The 19718-nt window shown below is 33.3% G+C and overlaps 3 protein-coding genes across 8 annotated transcripts; 2 read left to right on the top strand and 1 right to left on the bottom strand.

The window, feature by feature from the left end:
* Positions 1-50: 50 nt before the first annotated feature.
* Positions 51-3681, top strand: LOC130654782 (glycerol-3-phosphate phosphatase-like). The gene is made up of 11 exons (XM_057457407.1): positions 51-196; positions 513-600; positions 692-759; positions 1003-1095; positions 1343-1480; positions 1852-1920; positions 2105-2249; positions 2361-2460; positions 2534-2575; positions 2830-2971; positions 3214-3681. Exons 1-11 carry the CDS (start codon positions 194-196, stop codon positions 3244-3246), a joined length of 921 nt encoding a protein of 306 aa, XP_057313390.1. The 5' UTR covers positions 51-193; the 3' UTR covers positions 3247-3681.
* Positions 3682-7052: 3371 nt separating this feature from the next.
* Positions 7053-10521, bottom strand: LOC130654783 (uncharacterized). Of its 3 annotated transcripts, none has more exons than XM_057457408.1 (4): positions 10438-10521; positions 8773-8931; positions 8539-8676; positions 7053-8187 (listed from the first exon to the last, which is right to left on the bottom strand). In XM_057457408.1, the coding sequence occupies exons 1-4, from the start codon at positions 10504-10506 to the stop codon at positions 7846-7848; spliced, it is 708 nt and encodes a 235-aa protein (XP_057313391.1). In that variant the 5' UTR covers positions 10507-10521; the 3' UTR covers positions 7053-7845. The 3 variants fall into 3 exon arrangements, with proteins under 3 accessions (XP_057313391.1, XP_057313393.1, XP_057313392.1); XM_057457410.1 differs by lacking the exon at positions 10438-10521 and adding an exon at positions 10077-10095; XM_057457409.1 differs by lacking the exon at positions 10438-10521 and adding an exon at positions 9158-10044.
* On the top strand, positions 10516-19227 carry LOC130654781 (glycerol-3-phosphate phosphatase-like). Of its 4 annotated transcripts, XM_057457406.1 has the most exons (11): positions 10884-11023; positions 11102-11211; positions 14476-14563; positions 14653-14720; positions 14960-15052; positions 15283-15420; positions 15792-15860; positions 16060-16204; positions 16316-16415; positions 16489-16530; positions 19124-19227. In XM_057457406.1, exons 2-11 carry the CDS (start codon positions 11200-11202, stop codon positions 19197-19199), a joined length of 831 nt encoding a protein of 276 aa, XP_057313389.1. In that variant the 5' UTR covers positions 10884-11023; positions 11102-11199; the 3' UTR covers positions 19200-19227. The 4 variants fall into 4 exon arrangements, with proteins under 4 accessions (XP_057313386.1, XP_057313389.1, XP_057313387.1 ...); XM_057457403.1 differs by lacking the exon at positions 11102-11211 and having other exon boundaries at positions 10516-11023; XM_057457404.1 differs by lacking the exons at positions 14476-14563; positions 14653-14720; positions 14960-15052; ... (4 more) ...; positions 16489-16530; positions 19124-19227 and adding an exon at positions 11296-12504 and having other exon boundaries at positions 10991-11023.
* The last annotated feature ends 491 nt before the right edge of the window (positions 19228-19718 follow it).

The raw sequence follows: 19718 nt of genomic DNA, 5'->3' as shown, positions 1-19718 counted from the left end.
TTCAAATGAAACAAACAGGTGAGGCACTAAAAGAAGACTTTTTGCTCCTTTTTTAACCTTTGAGTGTGATTTTGACTGTGGTTGGTGGACTATGAGGCTTGGCCTTAAACCTTGCTGTTAGTTACACCGTTATTTAAACTGAGCCAAAAATACTGGGTTCGATATTGGTCCGTTAAATTGTACGGTGCCGAAAATGGTAAACAATTTATTATTTTATGCCATGTGATAAAAAGAATAAATATTTGTTGGCTGATTCAGATTATGATTACATTGTAACATTATAGTTAATTTAGTAATATGATAAACATAAGGCTGAAAGGAGAGGAAATCTACTTCTACTATATATTTGTTTAAATTTACAAAACATATGCATTTACAACACACTAGTATCATTGTTTGACATCCCACAGGAAATGAAAATGTTTTAACCCCTTTACCTGCCTCTGATATATTCTTGTGTGCCAATTATACTATTCCTAGGCATTTATTGTGAATCTGTTTTATCTATTTAGGTTCCAAATATGGCTGTTTATAAAATTAGCAAAAGTGTGGCTAAAAACCTAATGAATACAGTAGAGACATTCTTTTTTGATTGTGATGGTAAGTTAAATTGCATTTACAATGGTGGATTTATGTAGATTGGCAGTACCAGATAACTAAAAGCATTTATGGAAACATTTTTTTTCTTTAGGTGTTTTATGGAATTCTTATGGACCTATTCCTGGTGCTATTAAAACAATCAAGACATTAAAACTTATGGTATTTCATAGTTATTTAATTTATATATGTTATCATAATTGTAAAAACTGTTTTCTGCCTGGATTAAGAGGGGTACCCTCCATAGCCATGTTGATATGCATAAAATCGTTTGAATGTTATTTTAAATCCCCTTTTCTTTCTTAATTGCTGCTGTAGCACAAGTCATGCTATTTTTCTCAAGTTGATAGAATGCAGTATGACAAGTTTTCATTTTGCAGTGATAAAATTTTTGTTTTCTTTTAGAATAAAAAGGTATTCTTTGTTACAAATAATAGCAGTTTCTCAAGAAAAGATTATTTAAAAAAATTCCTTAAATATGAAATCGCTATTGAAGAGGTTAGTTCCTTCTTATTAGTAATAATATACTGTTTACACTGCAACCTTAATTTCATACATATTGTCACATAAACAAGAAATAGATATTTATTATTATGTATATTTATTATTATGTGTTTATGTACTCTACAAAGTTTAATATCCATTTAGTTACTAAATATTTTACGGCTATGTTTTTGAATAAAAACGAAACTTTTGAGCATTACTTTCAGTTTCCAATGTAAAATTCTCATACAATTTTTTTTAGAATGAAATATTATCCACTGCTTTTTTAGCTGCAACCTATGTCAAAAATATTTTAAAATTGAGAAAAGTATATATGATTGGAAATGTTGGAATGGCAACAGAATTTGAAAATGCTGGGATAGAATTTATAGGTTTTGGTGTAAGTTTTTTTCAGTGGTACTTTCACTTAAAAACATTATTAAACAAACTATAGGCTTGATTAAAATAACCAACTTTTTAACTTAGATATTTATCATTGGATTCTTTTTAATATGCTTAAATAAGAATTTCTTTAATAATAGCCATCGTCTCTGTGTGTCAGCGAAAGCCGTGTCCCGTAGGGGAAACACAAAATTTTTAAAATGCGCATCAATACCAAATGCGATATTGTTCTGTTCACTTTGTTGCAATGGGTTAATTTAAAGAACGGGCGGCCCCATGGGTTTTTCCGCAGGCTAACCACTAGTTTATTATTATATTATCTTTTGATTGTACTAAATCATATATATCCGTAATAAAATTTTTTTGCAGCCACAATTACCTGAAAATGACCAAACTAAACATTATTGTCTAAATTATGACGTAACAGTACAAGATGATGTAAGTATCTTTATCACCAAATGGTAATTCTAAAGTTTGAAATAACTTTGCTGTAATGCAGAGTCGAATTGCTATTACTTTGTTCATTGGAATAGTTTCATAATGATTGCATAAAGTTTGACATTTCAGATTTTTATATTTTTTCCTTGTCTTTTGCATTGGTATATCTTATCTGTTTTTTTAGGTAGAAGCTGTTGTTGTTGGATTCGATCCACATTTTAATTTAAATAAAATTTCACAAGCAATGCAATACCTGGCCAAAGGTCTTCCATTCATTGCAACAAATACTGACAACAGATTTCCTGTAGGAAACGGCGTGTTTACACCAGGTAGAGCTTCTCACACATTGCAGTTGTAATGTTTTTTGTGTTGTTTAATTTTGCTTTTGTGTTTTGAAATTGACTTTTCTCTTTAAACTACCGTTTTTATTTTTATATTAGGTACTGGTTGTATTGTTTCAGCAGTTCAAACTGCAGCTCAAAGAGAACCAAACGTTCTTGGGAAACCAAATAGTTTGTTATTTGACGTAGCTAAATCTTTGTATGTTGATTATTTATGAGTTTAAGATCAGATGCTTGTCTTTTGTTTTAACATGCATTGAACATATGTTTAGATGTGATATCAATCCAAGTAAAACAGTCATGTTTGGTGACAGGTATGCTTAAAAATTTTTTACTTCACGGAATTGTTTTTAAAAATACTTCGAATTAAATTACCAGCTTAAAAATAACGGAAACCATGCTTTCTAACATCTGTAACATCTAACATCTGTAACATCTGATGGCCCCTTTGGCTAATGTATCTTTCAATTTAAAAACATTACAAATAATATAAATATTATAAAAGCTTGAAATGCACTTTTAAAAAGACACCCAGAAGAAACTCATTCTAATGCTTTATTACATTTAGGCTGGAAACTGATATTTTATTTGGGAAAAAATGTGGTTTCCAAACCGTTTGTGTTTTATCAGGTGTAACAAATGAAAGTCAGTTAGAAGCGATGCTGTCAAATAAAGATACAGACCTCTACCCACAATTTATTGCAGATAGTGTTAGTTTTTGTTGTTGTTGTTGTTGTTTTCGCTGTTGCTATTGTTGTTGCTACCCTAAAATAGAAACATAAAAAATAACAATATCGTTTCTTCGTTCTCCCGAACAAAAAGCTTCATACGACACTGTTTGTTGTTGTTATGTTTTCTGTATTCATTTATTCTAACCCTTCTAATTGTGGAGAAAACATGTTTAAAAAGTTAGGCACATAATGAGAAATTTAAGTTTGTATTTTGTTTTTAGTTACAAGACTTTGCTGATGCGTTGGAAGATTAATTATCGTGGAAGACAAAAAGATGCCCTACAAAATGCCATACTTAGAGGACTTGGAAGAGGATATTTATTTACCAGTCTTTTTTCAAAAAACTTTTTAGACTTGACTACGAATTTTTATCTTTTTTATTTATGCTCTTATTACAAGCAAGGGGAGGTCGTTCTAGGTGGAGCCGATCTTGATTCTTAAAGTCTTATTCCTGGAACTTATTGATAAAGCCAAGAGAATAATCCAAAATTTGATGCTGTTATAATGGCCAGTTTAAAAAGAGCAATTCTTCTGTGGGGACTTGAAATTTTGTTTATGAAATAAAGAGTTCGAATTAGGGAAAGAAAGTGTAAAAAAAAAATTTCACGGTGACTAAATTGTTTTAAATGTTTTCGAATTATACATTCATATCGCATGTATGTACAAAATACAAATGGTACTACTACTAATTTCGTTGTATTATTATCGTTTTTTTAATCATGATGAGCGTTCTATCTCTGACTATATTGTCCACCAGTTCTCCCGTTTAAAAACAGGAGCGCTTAATGAAGGGATGCGCCCGTTTGAGTATATGCGGTAAGCTGACAAAAAAGTAGCGATAATAGTACATAGGTGAATATTTATCATTGCACATCCGTATTTCATTCTCAATAGAGAATGCTTCACCCCAAACAGACCTCTGATCATGACGGGCGAGTATAATGCGTGTAAGTCATATTTAGAAATTAGTTGCTTAGCAATCTAGCCTTTAACAAAATAATATTGCCAAAGAAATATTAAATATAAACAACTTATTTATTTTAATATGTTTATCATAATTTTTAAATATTCTGAGAAAAACCATGACTTGTATAAACAGGATTTGTTTTTGCACTATGCAAGGTATTTATAAAAATCTGAAAGTGTAAACTTGTGCCCAGTATTTTAATAAGTAAACTAACTCTGCAGGCATCCTTATTATGTTTGGCTAAAAAGTTGGTAATGGTATGACACGATGTCGCAATAGAAGCACAGTTATAGCAAGGTGATATGAAACGAGAGTAATATGTTAGTCGTTAAAGTTCAAAGCAAGTATAAAGAGATCAGCAGTCAGCATTAAAATGGAACTGTTTTCTCAAATAGAGTGTAGTCGTTGATTGTTTTCGAATACACATGGGTGGGTCCTTGAAATTTCTTAAATTTATTTATTGAGCTATTCAAATTTTTTGAAAGTATAAAAAACCTTTGCGGTAGAGATTTATTTTTTTTAGCAGCATCATGTGTTATCATTTAGTAAAATCAGCTGCGATGGAGGGCAACCTGAGACGCTAATTGCATAGACTGAAACTACATAGTGGAAAAGCAGGAGAGTATTGACAATCTGATATATGTTTATATATGTATTTCAATTTTAATATTAAGATTGTTGGACGCATATATGGAGCACAATGAAGTTGCGTTGATCGTTTCCTTATTTTTATTTCAGTTTATATTTAAAATTGATCAACATCTATCGTGGGTGACGACTGGACGAAAGCATTGCCCTTCAAAAGAACTCTAAAGCTCACTGATCCAGCAACTGAAGGAAAGGACGTGGTTATACTGCAAAATCTTTTAAGAAGATACCCTGGCATAAATCTTACCGCGAACGGAGAGTTTGAGAAAAGTACGGAAGATGCGTTAAGGTATTTTCAAAAATCCGTTGATTTGACACCTGTTGATGGAGTTTTGAATCCTTCAAGTGGAGAAAAAATCATCGAATTGTTGATGCATGATCAGTACAAGAACGATGGGACGATTCCTGATTGGTGCAAGTATAAACTGCATGTATCTATCCACCGGGATCGAAATATCGAAACAACTGCCACATTGTACGCAGGGAACGGGGATGTTTTATACAAATTCACCATTCGCACTCGCGGTGGGACAGGAACAAAAGGAAACGAGTTGAACCAACTGACAACGAATGGCAGTACACTGACAGGATTAAAAACATTTGATTTGAATTCAAAGGAACCTAAAAAGTTGGTAAAGTCGTTTGGACCATACCCAGTTTTGTGCGTCGTGAAAGGGATAAAAGGGAATTCAGCAATTGGAAAAGACAACTACACTGGTATAGATGGACGTGATACTTTTCTGAGTAACTATAGAACTGGGATTTTATTGCACACTGGCCAGTGGGATGGCTGGCATGAAGGGGAACCAATGCTAAATAGTCATGGCTGTATGCATGTCGCCCCGTCTGACCAGAAGGCCATCGTGGACATTTTAATAAGTAAAACTGGTGCCATTGTCAATGAAAATCCGTTCGGTAAATTACCCTATCCATACCAGCCACAAGGAATTATTTCAATTGAAAAATCAATTAGTTTCTTAAAAACTATGACTGATGTAAATATAAGATACCATTATAATTATAATTAGGGAAAATGTGAACTAGACATTAATGTCGTATTATGTTACCCCGGAAATTAAGTGGTTACAAAATAGCAACGCTAACGCGAATTGGATCAAATCTCGACCTGCTGCTTAAATGATACAAACATTTAAAAACCTATTTGAAATTTGTATAAACCTTAAAGATAGAAATTTTTGCGGGATTTTTCTCCAAATTTGTTGATAAGTGGTTAAGATTTTAGGATCGTTATTCTTGAACTTTAATTGGTGCAAACTATGCATTCTCGTCCTCGTCCTCTTTTAAGTTAAACCCCAAAATTAATTTTCGAGGTTGGTTCAGGCTGGTCATTACTCCTAATTCTCTATTGTTCTAAACTTGTGATCCCTGTCTTATATTCTTAAAGCATATTATTGTGGCGTGTGGGCTTGTGGTTATGGAATTAGCATCGCAATCACAAGGTCCGGGGTTCGGTCCACAGCGCGGGAGTGTTTAGCGAGTGTCTTCACCACAACTACAGGTCAACCCATGGCATGTGATGGGAAATTGAGTAGGTAATCCCGGTGTATACCTAAGGTATATATGTAAAACACAGGACTCACGTTGATAACAGTGTTACCAACACTGAAGTGTCTATATCCTGTATAAATATTCGGAAAAATAATAATAATTATAAAAGAAAAATCGTGCATACTGAAGGTTTGGAAGAAAGCTGTGCGCAACCATTTAGAATACCCAAAATACAGACTGATAACCAAACTAAAAATATCTTAAAATTGGAGGAGTTGGATGGATGAAAAATATAGGGTTCGCGGGTCCTTTTTTTTGACAATACGGTTGGCATACGATTTTGACAAAAGCTAGTGATTTTGGAGTTTGATTGAATTTGAAATGCGGGATATATCTTACCTGGATTTAAATTTAAAACTAAAGGGCCGTTTACACGTTAATTCACCCCAGGACGATTCTATATTGCCACTACTGAAAGAACTCACAACGCTTACCTTCTCAGGGGGGGATGATGATGAACCCATTAATTGCGCCAGTTTTTTACTTCCTACTATTTCCAGTGAAAACCTTTTTTACAAAAAGTTCACAACAGTCGACGCAAATTTCTACATTTTTTCTATAGGTCTAAGTCAATCTCGTCCCTAGACAGTTCTTTTTGTGTTGAAAAAGCGTTAATGCATTATTTTTCAATTTCAGTTTACGCGGTCATGTAGGAATCTGAAAAGGAAATTTTGCGATCTGACAAAAGCGAAAAAATAACGAAATGTCGCAATTTTCGACTCTACTTTGAAAAGTTTGTTTTTAAAAAAACAGAAATCCCATTTTAATCAATCTTTAAATTAATTTCACACCAAAAAAAATTCACTTAAAGTTAATCAGCGTGCGGTAAAAAAGATAGTTTTATTTGTGAGAATAATAAAAACAAAACAAAAAAGCTCTATGAAATTTAACATTCATTTCCCTGCAACCAATCGAAATTTACAAATTTAAAGAAATATATAACAATGTTAGTGCTTCTCAAGTTTGTCTCAATAAACCCGCTAAAATTGTTCACACGTTCACTTTAGGCTAACAACAAAAACGTTTGATCAAAAAAAAATATTGATTATCGATGAAAAATAACAATGAAGTAAAATGCTACAAAAATCAGGTTAAAATGCAAACATAATAGGGGGATTAAAATCTAAAAATAATAAATGATATGCAGGAAAAGAGAATTATCTTTGGATGGGTTTGAAATTCACTTCACTAAACAACTTGTGTAAAATCAACATTGAAAGGCTGTAAAGTATTGCGGACAAAAATTAATATATGAATTATTGTGACATAATTTATGTCAGTTTGCGCATAATTGACATAATTTATGTCAGTTCATGCAAAAAGTGCCTTTAATTTCGATACGCAAAGATATTTTAAACACGAATAGGCGTTCGAAAACAGTTACAAACCGCAAATTGACTGAAATCTCAAATTGTAACAAAATCCTTAGTACATCCTCAAACCCCCAAAAAAACTGAAAATTGACACTGACCTCACAGAATAATTTGTCGTAAAATCCTTAGCGAAGTCGAAAACTGCGAATATCTATGCTACAATTATTACTGTCCGCAATAATTTATAACCTTAACGAAATTAACCTATAATTAGCTAATAATACAGTTGATTATTCATTGCATGTACATACATACTTTGCATTCCACTATTCATATTAAAGTTCATCGACACATTACTATAACTGTTGTTGTTGCGCCATTCCTTCAGACATGTTTTGGTTAGCTGACCAAGGGGTAATGTTCCCCATTACATTTTGTCCCATCGTGTTACCCACATGACTTTGTTGCGTGTTGCTTGGGAAAGACCCTCCCATTTGCTGATTCATCAAATTACCGTACATATTTGGGTTGTAAGCTTGCTGGGTGAACTTGTTCCCAAAATTAAATTGATTGTAATTACCTTGAAGTAGGTTAAAACCTCGAGTGGACGCTAGCGGGTTATAACCTCTTTGCTGATTTAAGACTATTTGTTGCTGATTTTTAAGATGCATCCTGTCCATTTGGTAAGGAGGCGGCATCTAGAAAAGGAAAAACAATAAAGGTAAAACACACCACAACACTATATGTATTTCAGTTTACAGGTGGTGTCAATCATTTATTCTATTTCTAAAACAATACTGCAGTAATATCATTTCTCTTTTTCTATATGATGGTTTATCATGTGGTGGACCTGAGGATTTATGTTCTGCGGCATTTCGAGAGATCCTCCCCTCATCATCGGGTGATGCGACTTAGATGAAACATTCGTTATATAGTATTATTTTATTTCATCTAATTCGCATCGCCGGATGATGCGAGGATCTCTCGAAACGTCCCAGAACGTAAATCCTCAGGTCAAAATAGTTTCAGAATCATTTTCCTTTCCTTACCACAGGAGGATCTATGTGAAAATAGACTTCACTATTTTGAAATAGGTCGTTTGTACGTTGAATTTGCCGTAAACTATTTGACAGATCATTCATCTGAAACGGATCTGGTGCTTGATGCGTAGGAACGGGATCAGAAAACTAAAAAAAGGGTAAAAATATCTTGGAAGTTAGATATATCACCATAGCTAGATGAATTTACTCTAAATTCACACGTGTGATAAACAACACACTTACTACGCCGAAGTTGAGTAAATCATTACTGCTTGCAGACGGTTTTACATCTGGTGTGGTTGGTCCAGAATGATCCAAAGACAACAAATTATTCATCGAGGAGCTCTTTACTTGATGTGCAACTGACAGTTTTGCTGCAGATGCAGGAGTTTCTGTGGCTTGCTGAAAAACACAAGATGTAGTCAGTATATTATTCATAACAACTAAAGTTTATATAAACCCATAAAAGAATAATATTAAGCTCCACTGAACTGGAGAAAACAGAAAACAGTAAAATAAAAAGACATTCAATATTTATAACTTCAAACAAGCGACTAGAGCTGGAGATGAATGAGATGTTAGGGTGAAAGGAAACGATGACTTCAAAAATCTCGTAAAATCAACTGACCAAATTAAATTTTGATCATTTAGCCAAACCTTTGTAACTTTTCTGAACAAAATTCCAGGACTTCCCAACACTTTTTTAAACAACTTCAATAGAAATTGAGTGATTTTTAAGGACAATGTTTACAAAAATTGCGTTACAAACAAGTTGAATTAACAGCTGATTCGAGTTGTAGCAATGTATACAAAGGTTACAAAATAAAGAGTTCAATGTAATCAATTATAAGTCAGTACTTAAAAAACTCACATTTAATTATTAGAGGCAGCATTCAACAGGAGAAAAAAACGGAGGAAGAACAGAAGAAAGAACAAAGATTAAAGGACTTTTTTTTCATGTTTCCAGGGACTAAATCAATTTTTCAAATTTTCCAGTTCTTTCAGGCAGTGGTCACTCCAGTACACACTTTTTAATAAAAATGGGGTAAATGGCTTTAGCCTCAATATGCTTAGCATTTTGAACATCTAAGCATGGATACATATATACTTATCTTAAACAATATTTCAAATACGCTATCAAAATTTTTTTTTCACATATAAACACTTAATAGAGCCTTAAAAGTGGCAATATAGACAAGATCTTAAGTTTTTACATGTGTCCAATGATTAATTGCAGATGCTATTAAGACATAAACAAAATACAGTTGGTGCTGCAGCATGTGTAAAACTGAATTTTTTCAGAGAAACCACAATCCGCCTTAAGAAACTGTGAAATACTTATAGAAAAAGTGTGGCAAGCTCTACATATTAGGCTTGCATATTGCCCAGCGTCTTAGTATATTTATACTATTGTAGTTAGTTTTGACGGTCAGAAAATAATGCTTACAAAAAAAGATGTACTAACAGCCCTAACATAATATGGTTACATTATTTCTAAGGGACTGTCCGGTAAAAAAATAAGTTTTATTATATCAACTAATATGTACTTATTACTAAAGAATATCTGCATCATTTAAAACATAATATATTAATACGCTTATGTAAGTTGTTTTCTTTTTTTCAATTCCCTCGTGAAGCATCACCTTCGGCTCGCCATTTTGTTTGAATGATTCAGCATGAAATGAGGATGGGGAAGTTATTACTCCGTAGAGAGTTATAATGACTTTGTTCTTATAAATGCAGGCATTTTATTGGCTGCTTAGTTTAATGCTGATCCAGCATTCGGATGTAAACAAACAGCGGTCAAAGCGAAGCAGACGGTAGCTACACGAGTTGAATTACGTTGAATTTAGCTATACAGCTACCAAAAAAGTAATAGGGAAATTATGGCAATTATGTCAAACATACCATTTCATGGCTTTTAACTAGCTGGCCAGTATTTAGTTTGTTATCCCAGCTAGAAAATGTGTTTAACATAGCAAATTATTTGATTTTGGAGTATAGACGGCTTGCGTTGTGACGTCATTTGTTTACATTTTCTCGGACCTTGTGGAAGCTGGCAGGATAAAAAACAGCGAGCGCCAGCGCACGTATAGAGCTTTTCTAATTCATAGGCCACCAAATTCACATCTCCCAAGGCTTACAAAAAATACCTTCGCCGAAATTTGTGGTCAGATTCAAGTTATTTTCTTTCGCTTGATAAAGATGAGAAAACTTCGTATATTAAAAAGCTCACCCTAGCCAATGATGAGGTATTGCCAGATCCTTATACCTTAAAAAAAGACTAGCAAAACAATCCAAAGTATTTACCAGATATAACATTTGGAGATACCATATGTACTTAGTGAAAAGTCCTAGTAGTGGTATCACTCACGAGTCGATGAAGGCTTTTAAATCATTGGATTCATACAACGTTTTTTTATGTGGTCATGTACAAGACGTCTACTATCATAACATTGATGCAAAAAGCGAATTTTGTTACATTAAAACAGAGGTTTGTTTGCCTTTGCTATATTGTTAGCTTTTTATTTTTTATGACTGCTCCCCTTAATGCTTTACTTGCATTTTAAAGGTTTTACCAAGTCAAAGACAAGGCCAAAAACAAAAACTATATGAAGTATGGGTTGCATTACATAAGAAGGGTGGCTGGGTCCTTACTGCAAACTGCACATGCATGGCCGGGTAAGCAGGTTATTAAACATTGTGTATATAACTTATTAGGCAACCTAGCTCTAATACACTACATTTTGTATAGACTTGGTTCAGCATGCAGCCATGTTGGGGCTCTATTATTTAAGCTGCAAGCCGGTGCATTATTAGGAATAAACAAAATTGCATGTACAAGTAAACTTTGCGCTTGGAAACGCTCTAGACGATTCGCAGAACCAGCTCTTATGACTGAGATAGACTTCAGCAGACCAAAGCAGAAGCAAACAGTACCCAAAGAATAAAAAGTTGTATCGGATAGAATGAAGAAGCCTTTTTCTTTCAGGGATCCCACACATTTAAATAATGAGTTTCATAAACAAAAATTAAAAGAACTTTATACAGTAAATCCAGATGCTGCAATTCTTACTAGCCTATACGACAATGATCTAGAAGATTTTACAGTTACCAATAGTGAAACTGACACTGCTGACGAAACCGAATTAAATAGCATTCCTGAACCTTTGACAAGCCTTTTTGAGCCACAATTAATTAATAATAATCCTGAAGAAATTCAATCGGAGTGCAGAGAGTTTTATTACGAATACAAAAATGGCTACTGTGACAGTCAGTACAAAAATTTAACGAAAGTTATAAGAGAACAGCGCTTGTCAACAGCATGGCAAATTCATAGAGCAGGTAGAATCACAGCATCTGTCTCAAAAAGAGCATACAGTTTAAACCTAAATAATGAAAATTCTAAAAAAAAATTTACAGAATCAATCATGCAATATTCTACAAATATAACTGTAAGAGCACAACAATACGGTATTGACAAGGAAGCAGCTGCTAGAAAAAAATTTGTTGAGGTGTTCACAAAAAACCATGAAAACGTTATTGTTAAAGAAACTGGTTTACATGTGTCAGAAGAATACCCATTTATGGGAGCATCATCTGATGCTCTTGTTTTGTGTAAATGTCACGGCTTAGGCGTTTTAGAAATAAAATGTCCTTATAAATACAGCTCAGGTTTGGATGATGTGGAGTGTGATAAAACATTCCCTACTGATTGGGATGGCAACATGAAAACAAATCATCAGTATTATTTCCAAATCCAACAGCAAATGATTGTTACAAACACAAAATTTGGTTACTTTTTTGTGTGGAGTGATAAAAATTAGAAACTATCCAATGTTCCTCAAGACACAGAATTTTGTAAAAAATTAATATCAAAAATTGAGCACGTTTTTTTCACAATAATTTTGCCAGAAATTGTGACACGAAGCATGGATCAAGAAAGTGACAAGACAGAAAAGCTGTATTGTATTTGCAAAAGACCAAGCTTCCTACCAATGATTGCATGCAATGGCAAAAATTGTGCAATAGAATGGTATCATTATTGCTGTGTAAATTTACCCCGTGCACCTTCTGGAAAATGGTTTTGCGAAACATGCAAAAACAAAAAAACATTACAATAAAGAACCTATTGTGCAACAACCCTTTTGTTAATGTTTACTAACACACATATAACTGACATAACAGAATCTATTAAGTCAATTTGCGATATTGGAATAATTGACTGCAGGATACGAAACTTTCGAAGTCTTCCAATAACACGTTCTACATGTATACGAACATTGGAAATTTTTCGGGATATCGCCACATCACTTGCACTCATTTGTGCTTTCCCACGTGCAAATTTAGGTATTTTCAAGTAAGCACCCCTAGTAGCAAGATCTTGAGCTATCGTAAAATCACGATCAGCCAGTATACAATCACCATGCTGCAACTTATCAAGAAATCCACTTTGTGTTGTTATTTCCTTATCAGAAATTCGACCACCATAACCACGTGACAAAAAGCTAACAGCGCCAGCTGGTGTTATTCCGATAAGATATTTCATTGTGCAAGTATTTTTGTAGTTGGACCATGTTTGTGCACGTGCATTTAGGTTATATGGTCGTTCAGCAAAAATTTCAGTGCAGTCAATTATGCATGTACAATTCTGAAAATTTTTTTAAAAACTGTTTGGCAAATGACGTTGCAATGCTTCTCTATCAGGCCATATTATTAAATGGCATGTCTCTCTAGATATGATAGGGATCCATTAAGCCAAAACGATAAGCTAAATCTTTGTTTAATAGACCTAGTTTTAGCTTTTTAAGCACCAGCAACAAATGATCATTATGAGAAAGTTTCTCGCTACTAGTATAGAAAGTGTTGCGGAGCGTGGGACTGAGTCCCCTAGGTTCGCAAGCGAAAAATTTTAGATGCCCCTTTCGGTTGAATTGTATAACGAATCGTATAAAAAACAAAGTTCCCACGTGCTCCATGGTAATCGATCAAACTGTTTCATCTTCGCCTTCTATCTATCGGTTAGAACTATCCATCTGTCTGGAATGTCATTAGTAAGGATTGATGTCACAACATGCTATTACAAGAATTGTTAGCTAGCTAAAAAGAGTTTTACCACATCATCTACAGAGTGAGGAATGACTTTACCACTACTCTACTTGATGTGATATATTATTTTGCTACTAAAGATTTATACATTAAAATTAAATAAATACCTAGAACTTGGATAACAAATTAATTAGCCCCTAGAATAACTCAGTTGCTTTGTTGGGTTATGGGTTTTCCTTAGCAAGGGATCAGGTCAAAAAATCTTGATATTTCTATCTTCTTATCTGGCCAGACAACATTCAGTTGTTTTTATTCAGTGGAAATGCGCTGAGCCAAATACGTCAAATAAATAAAAAACAAAAAATTAGAAAAAGTTGACAGGATTCTTCGAATGAAACAAACAGCCGAGGCACTAAAAGAAGACTTTTTGCTCCTTTTTTAACCTTTGAGTGTGATTTTGACTGTGGTTGGTGGACTATGAAGCTTGGCCTTAAACCTTGCTGTTAGTTACACCGTTATTTAAACTGAGCCAAAAATACTGGGTATTGGTCCGTTAAATTGTACGGTGCCGAAAATGGTAAACAATTCATTATTTTATGCCATGTGATAAAAAGAATAAATATTTGTTGGCTGATTCAGATTATGATTACATTGTAACGTTATAGTTAATTTAGTAATATGATAAACATAAGGCTGAAAAGAGAGGAAATCTACTTCTACTATATATTTGTTTAAATTTACAAAACAAATGCATTTACAACACACTAGTGTCATTGTTTGACATCCCACAGGAAATGAAAATGTTTTAACCCCTTTAACTACCTGCCTCTGATATATTCTTGTGTGCCAATTATACTATTCCAAGGCATTTATTGTGAATCTGTTTTATCTATTTAGGTTCCAAATATGGCTGTTAATAAAATTAGCAAAAGTGTGGCTAAAAACCTAATGAATACAGTAGAGACATTCTTTTTTGATTGTGATGGTAAGTTAAATTGCATTTACAATTGTGGATTTATGTAGATTGGCAGTACCAGATAACTAAAAGCATTTATGGAAACATTTTTTTTTTAGGTGTTTTATGGAATTCTTATGGACCTATTCCTGGTGCTATTAAAACAATCAAGATATTAAAACTTATGGTATTTCATAGTTATTTAATTTAGATATGTAATCATAATTGTAAGAACTGTTTTCTGCCTGGATTAAGAGGGGTACCCTCCATATGTTGATATGCGTAAAATCGTTTGAATGTTATTTTAAATCCCCTTTCCTTTCTTAATTACTGCTGTAGCACAAGTCATGCTATTTTTCTCAAGTTGATAGAATGCAGTATGACAAGTTTTCATTTTACAGTGATAAAATTTTTGTTTTCTTTTAGAATAAAAAGGTATTCTTTGTTACAAATAATAGCAGTTTCTCAAGAAAAGATTATTTAAAAAAATTCCTTAAATATGAAATTGCTATTGAAGAGGTTAGTTCCTTCTTATTAGTAATAATATACTGTTTACACTGCAACCTTAATTTCATACATATTGTCACATAAACAAGAAATAGATATTTATTATTATGCGTTTATGTACTCTACAAAGTTTAATATCCATTTAGTTACTAAATATTTAAGGCTATGTTTTTGAATAAAAACGAAACTTTTGAGCATTACTTCCAGTTTCCAGTGTAAAATTCTCATGCAATTTTTTTTAGAATGAAATATTATCCACTGCTTTTTTAGCTGCAGCCTATGTCAAAAATATTTTGAAATTGAGAAAAGTATATATGATTGGAAATGTTGGAATGGCAACAGAATTTGAAAATGCTGGGATAGAATTTATAGGTTTTGGTGTAAGTTTTTTTCAGTGGTACTATCACTTAAAAACATTATTAAACAAACTATAAGCATAATTAAAATAACCAACTTTTTAACTTAGATATTTATCATTGGATTCTTTTTATTATGCTTAAATAAGAATTTCTTTAATAATAGCCATCGTCTCTGTGTGTCAGCGAAAGCCGTGTCCCGTAGGGGAAACACAAAATATTTAAAATGCGCATCAATACCAAATGCGATATTGTTCTGTCCACTTTGTTGCAATGGGTTAATTTCAAGGACGGGCGACCCCATGGGTTTTTCCGCGGGCTAACGACTAGTTTATTATTATATTATCTTTTGATTGTACTAAATCATATATATCCGTAATAAAATTTTTTTGCAGCCACAATTACCTGAAAATGACCAAACTAAACATTATTGTCTAAATTATGACGTAACAGTACAAGATGATGTAAGTATCTTTATCACCAAATGGTAATTCTAAAGCTTGAAATAACTTTGCTGTAATGCAGAGTCGAATTGCTGCACCACCTTAAGATATTACTTTGTTCATTGGAATAGTTTCATAATAATTGCATAAAGTTTGACATTTCAGATTTTTATATTTTTTCCTTGTCTTTTGCATTGGTATATCTTATCTGTTTTTTTAGGTAGAGGCTGTTGTTGTTGGATTTGATCCACATTTTAATTTAAATAAAATTTCACAAGCAATGCAATACCTGGCCAAAGGTCTTCCATTCATTGCAACAAATACTGACAACAGATTTCCTGTAGGAAACGGCATGTTTACACCAGGTAGAGCTTCTCACACATTACAGTTGTAATGTTTTTTGTGTTGTTTAATTTTGCTTTTGTGTTTTGAAATTGATTTTTCTCTTTAAACTACCGTTTTTATTTTTATATTAGGTACTGGTTGTATTGTTTCAGCAGTTCAAACTGCAGCTCAAAGAGAACCAAACGTTCTGGGGAAACCAAATAGTTTGTTATTTGACGTAGCTAAATCTTTGTATGTTGATTATTTATGAGTTTAAGATCAGATGTTTGTCTTTTGTTATAACATGCATTGAACATATGTTTAGGTGTGATATCAATCCAAGTAAAACAGTCATGTTTGGTGACAGGTATGCTTAAAAATATTTTACACCACGGAATTGTTTTTAAAAGTACTTCGAATTAAACTACCAGCCTAAAAATAACGGAAACCATGCTTTCTAACATCTACGATGTCCCTTTAGCTCACGGTTCTTTCAATTTAAAAACGCTTCTCTTCTATGATCCAAACACTTCTCTTCTGCACTTAACACTTCTCTGCATGTGGCCCCAAACTTTCTCTTCACAATTAATTTTAAAAATCTGGTCCGCAATTGTACACCCATGGTCTGTATAATTTTTTTCACTTTTTGCTGAAGTATGCTTGGCTAACACGTGCTCAATTTACGAATAAAAATATTATTATTAAAATACTGTAGCAGGTCCCGAAGCTTGTGCATGAATAAAATAATATCACGAATCAATTCAGATCAGTAGCAAAGTAATTAATTTTATTTATCAAGAGACACAATAAATGGAAAAATAGATGGCTACCGAGAGTCCTCAAAATCATGGTGGTGTTAACCAAGCAAAGCACATTTACTTCCAAAAATATCAGGCTAGGATTTTAGATTCAACAATACGTATTTTGTTTAGAACAATAAGGAAATAATGGCCAGCCTGGTTAAAATTTTGGTATTTTTTTAAAAACGTGTGTATTAAAAAACATAAACGAGTGCCTTAAACGGTTACGTCATTTATTCACTCTCGTCTCCCTTATATATAAAAAACGCAAAAAACCTGGAGGTGACGGGTCAGTCATTTGTTTAAATAACGTGAGTTAGCGAAATCTTTCTGTAAGGACTTGAAATTTTGTTTATGAATTGAAGAGCATTTCAGAAAATTTCACGGTGACTAAATTGTTTTAAATGTTTTCGAATTATACATTCATATCGCAGTTCAACTGTATGTACGAAATACAAATGGTAATACAACTAATTTCGTTGTATTATTTTGTTTTTTTTTTAATCATGATGAGCGTTCTATCTCTGACTTTTTTGTCAACCAGTTCTCCCGTTTAAAAACAAGAGCGCTTAATGAAGGGAAGTTAATGGGTAGTAACAGGGAGCGCTCTTTGAAGGGATGCGCCCGTTTGAGTATATGCGGTAAGCTGACAAAAAAGTAGCAATAATAGTACATAGGTGAATATTTATCATTGCACATCCGTATTTCATTCTCAATAGAGAATGCTTCATCCCGATCAGACCTCTGATCATGACGGGCGAGTATAATGCGTGTAAGTCATATTGTAGAAGAGCTATCACTGCCAGGCAGTATGTTAGTGATGAACAAAGTAGTTCTTCTACAATATAGCAATAATAATGAGGTCTGATCGAGGTAAAGCATTCTTTGTTAAGAATGAAATACGGATATGCAATGATAAATATTTACCTATATATACACACCAACCGGTTAAACTATCTGAGTTCATTACTAACATATTGCCGCACGTAGTGTAGTGGGTTTGTCTGCGGCTCCCAGTTTTGGGGACCGCGGATCGAATCCTGCTCACTGCCAGGCAGTATGTTAGTGATGAACAAAGTAGTTCTTCCACAATATAGCAATAATAGCGTTTTTACTTTTATTTTTTAATTGTGCTAATTCATTTATTGTTTCATCTTTTTGTTTTTCTTTTCTGACAATGGCTTACATACTATAAAACCTTTTTTTCTAATAAACGCTACATTTCCAGATTACATGGCAATATATTAAAAATAGGTTTGTGTCAAATATAAGGGAAGAAAATAAATCGGGAGTGCAAAATGCGGAATAAAGAAATGCGAGTGAGCGCATTTTTATTGACATTGCGGATAATAGTTGCGAATAAGTAATCCCAGCTAGTTATGTCTAAAGTTTATACTAAGTGTAGTAAAAAAGTATGAGCCACTCTAGAAATTAGTTGCTTAGTAATCTAGCCTTTAACAAAATAATATTGCCAAAGAAATATTAAATATAAACAACTTATTTATCTTCATTTTTAAATATTCTGAGAAAAACCATGACTTGTATAAACAAGACTTGTTTTTACACTATGCAAAGTATTTATAAAAATCTGAAAGTGTAAACTTGTGCCCAGTATTTTAATAAGTAAACTCTGCAGACATCCTTATTATGCCTGGTTAAAAAGTTGTCAATAGTATGACACGATGTCGCAATAGAAGCATAGTTACAGCAAAGTGATATGAAACGATAGTAATATGTTAGTCGTTAAAGTTCAAAGCAAGCATAAAGAGATCAACAGTCAGCATTAAAATGGAACTGTTTTCTCAAATAGAATGTAGTCGTTGATTGTTTTCGACTACACATGGATGGGTCAATATCTTGAAATTGCTTAAATTTATTTATTGAGCTATTCAAATTTTTATTGAAAGTATAAAAACCTTTGCGGTAGAGATTTTTTTTTTTTAGCAGCATCATGTGCTATAATTTAATAAAATCAGCTGCGATGGAGGGCAAGCTGAAACGCTAATTGCATAGGCTGAAACTACATAGTGTGAAAGGCACGAGAGTATTGACAATCTGATATATGTTTATATATGTATTTCAATTTTAATATTAAGATTGTTGGACGCAGATATGGAGCACAATGAAGTTGCATTGATCGTTTTCTTATTATTGTTTCAGTGTATATCTAAAATTGATCAACATCCTATCATGGGTGACGACTGGACGAAAGCATTGCCCTTCAAAAGAACTCTAAAGCTCACTGATCCAGCAACTGAAGGAAAGGACGTGGTTATACTGCAAAATCTTTTAAGAAGATATCCTGGCATAAATCTTACCGCGAACGGAGAGTTTGACAAAAGTACGGAAGATGCGTTAAGGTATTTTCAAAAATCCGTTGATTTGACACCTGTTGATGGAGTTTTGAATCCTTCAAGTGGAGAAAAAATCATCGAATTGTTGATGCATGATCAGTATAAGGACGATGGGACGATTCCTGATTGGTGCAAGTATAAACTGCATGTACCTATCCACCGCGATCGGAATATCGAAACAACTGCCACATTGTACGCAGGGAACGGGGATGTTTTATACAAATTCACCATTCACACTCGCGGTGGGACAGGAACAAAAGGAAACGAGTTGAACCAACTGACAACGAATGGCAATACACCGACAGGATTAAGCACATTTGATTTGAATTCAAAGGAACCTGATAAGTTGGTGAAGTCGTTTGGACCATACCCAGTTTTGCGCGTCGTAAAAGGTATAAAAG

This window comes from Hydractinia symbiolongicarpus, chromosome 8 (genome assembly GCF_029227915.1).
Source record: "Hydractinia symbiolongicarpus strain clone_291-10 chromosome 8, HSymV2.1, whole genome shotgun sequence".
Lineage (NCBI taxonomy): Eukaryota > Metazoa > Cnidaria > Hydrozoa > Anthoathecata > Hydractiniidae > Hydractinia > Hydractinia symbiolongicarpus.
This window is presented reverse-complemented; position numbering and strand designations above follow the sequence as displayed.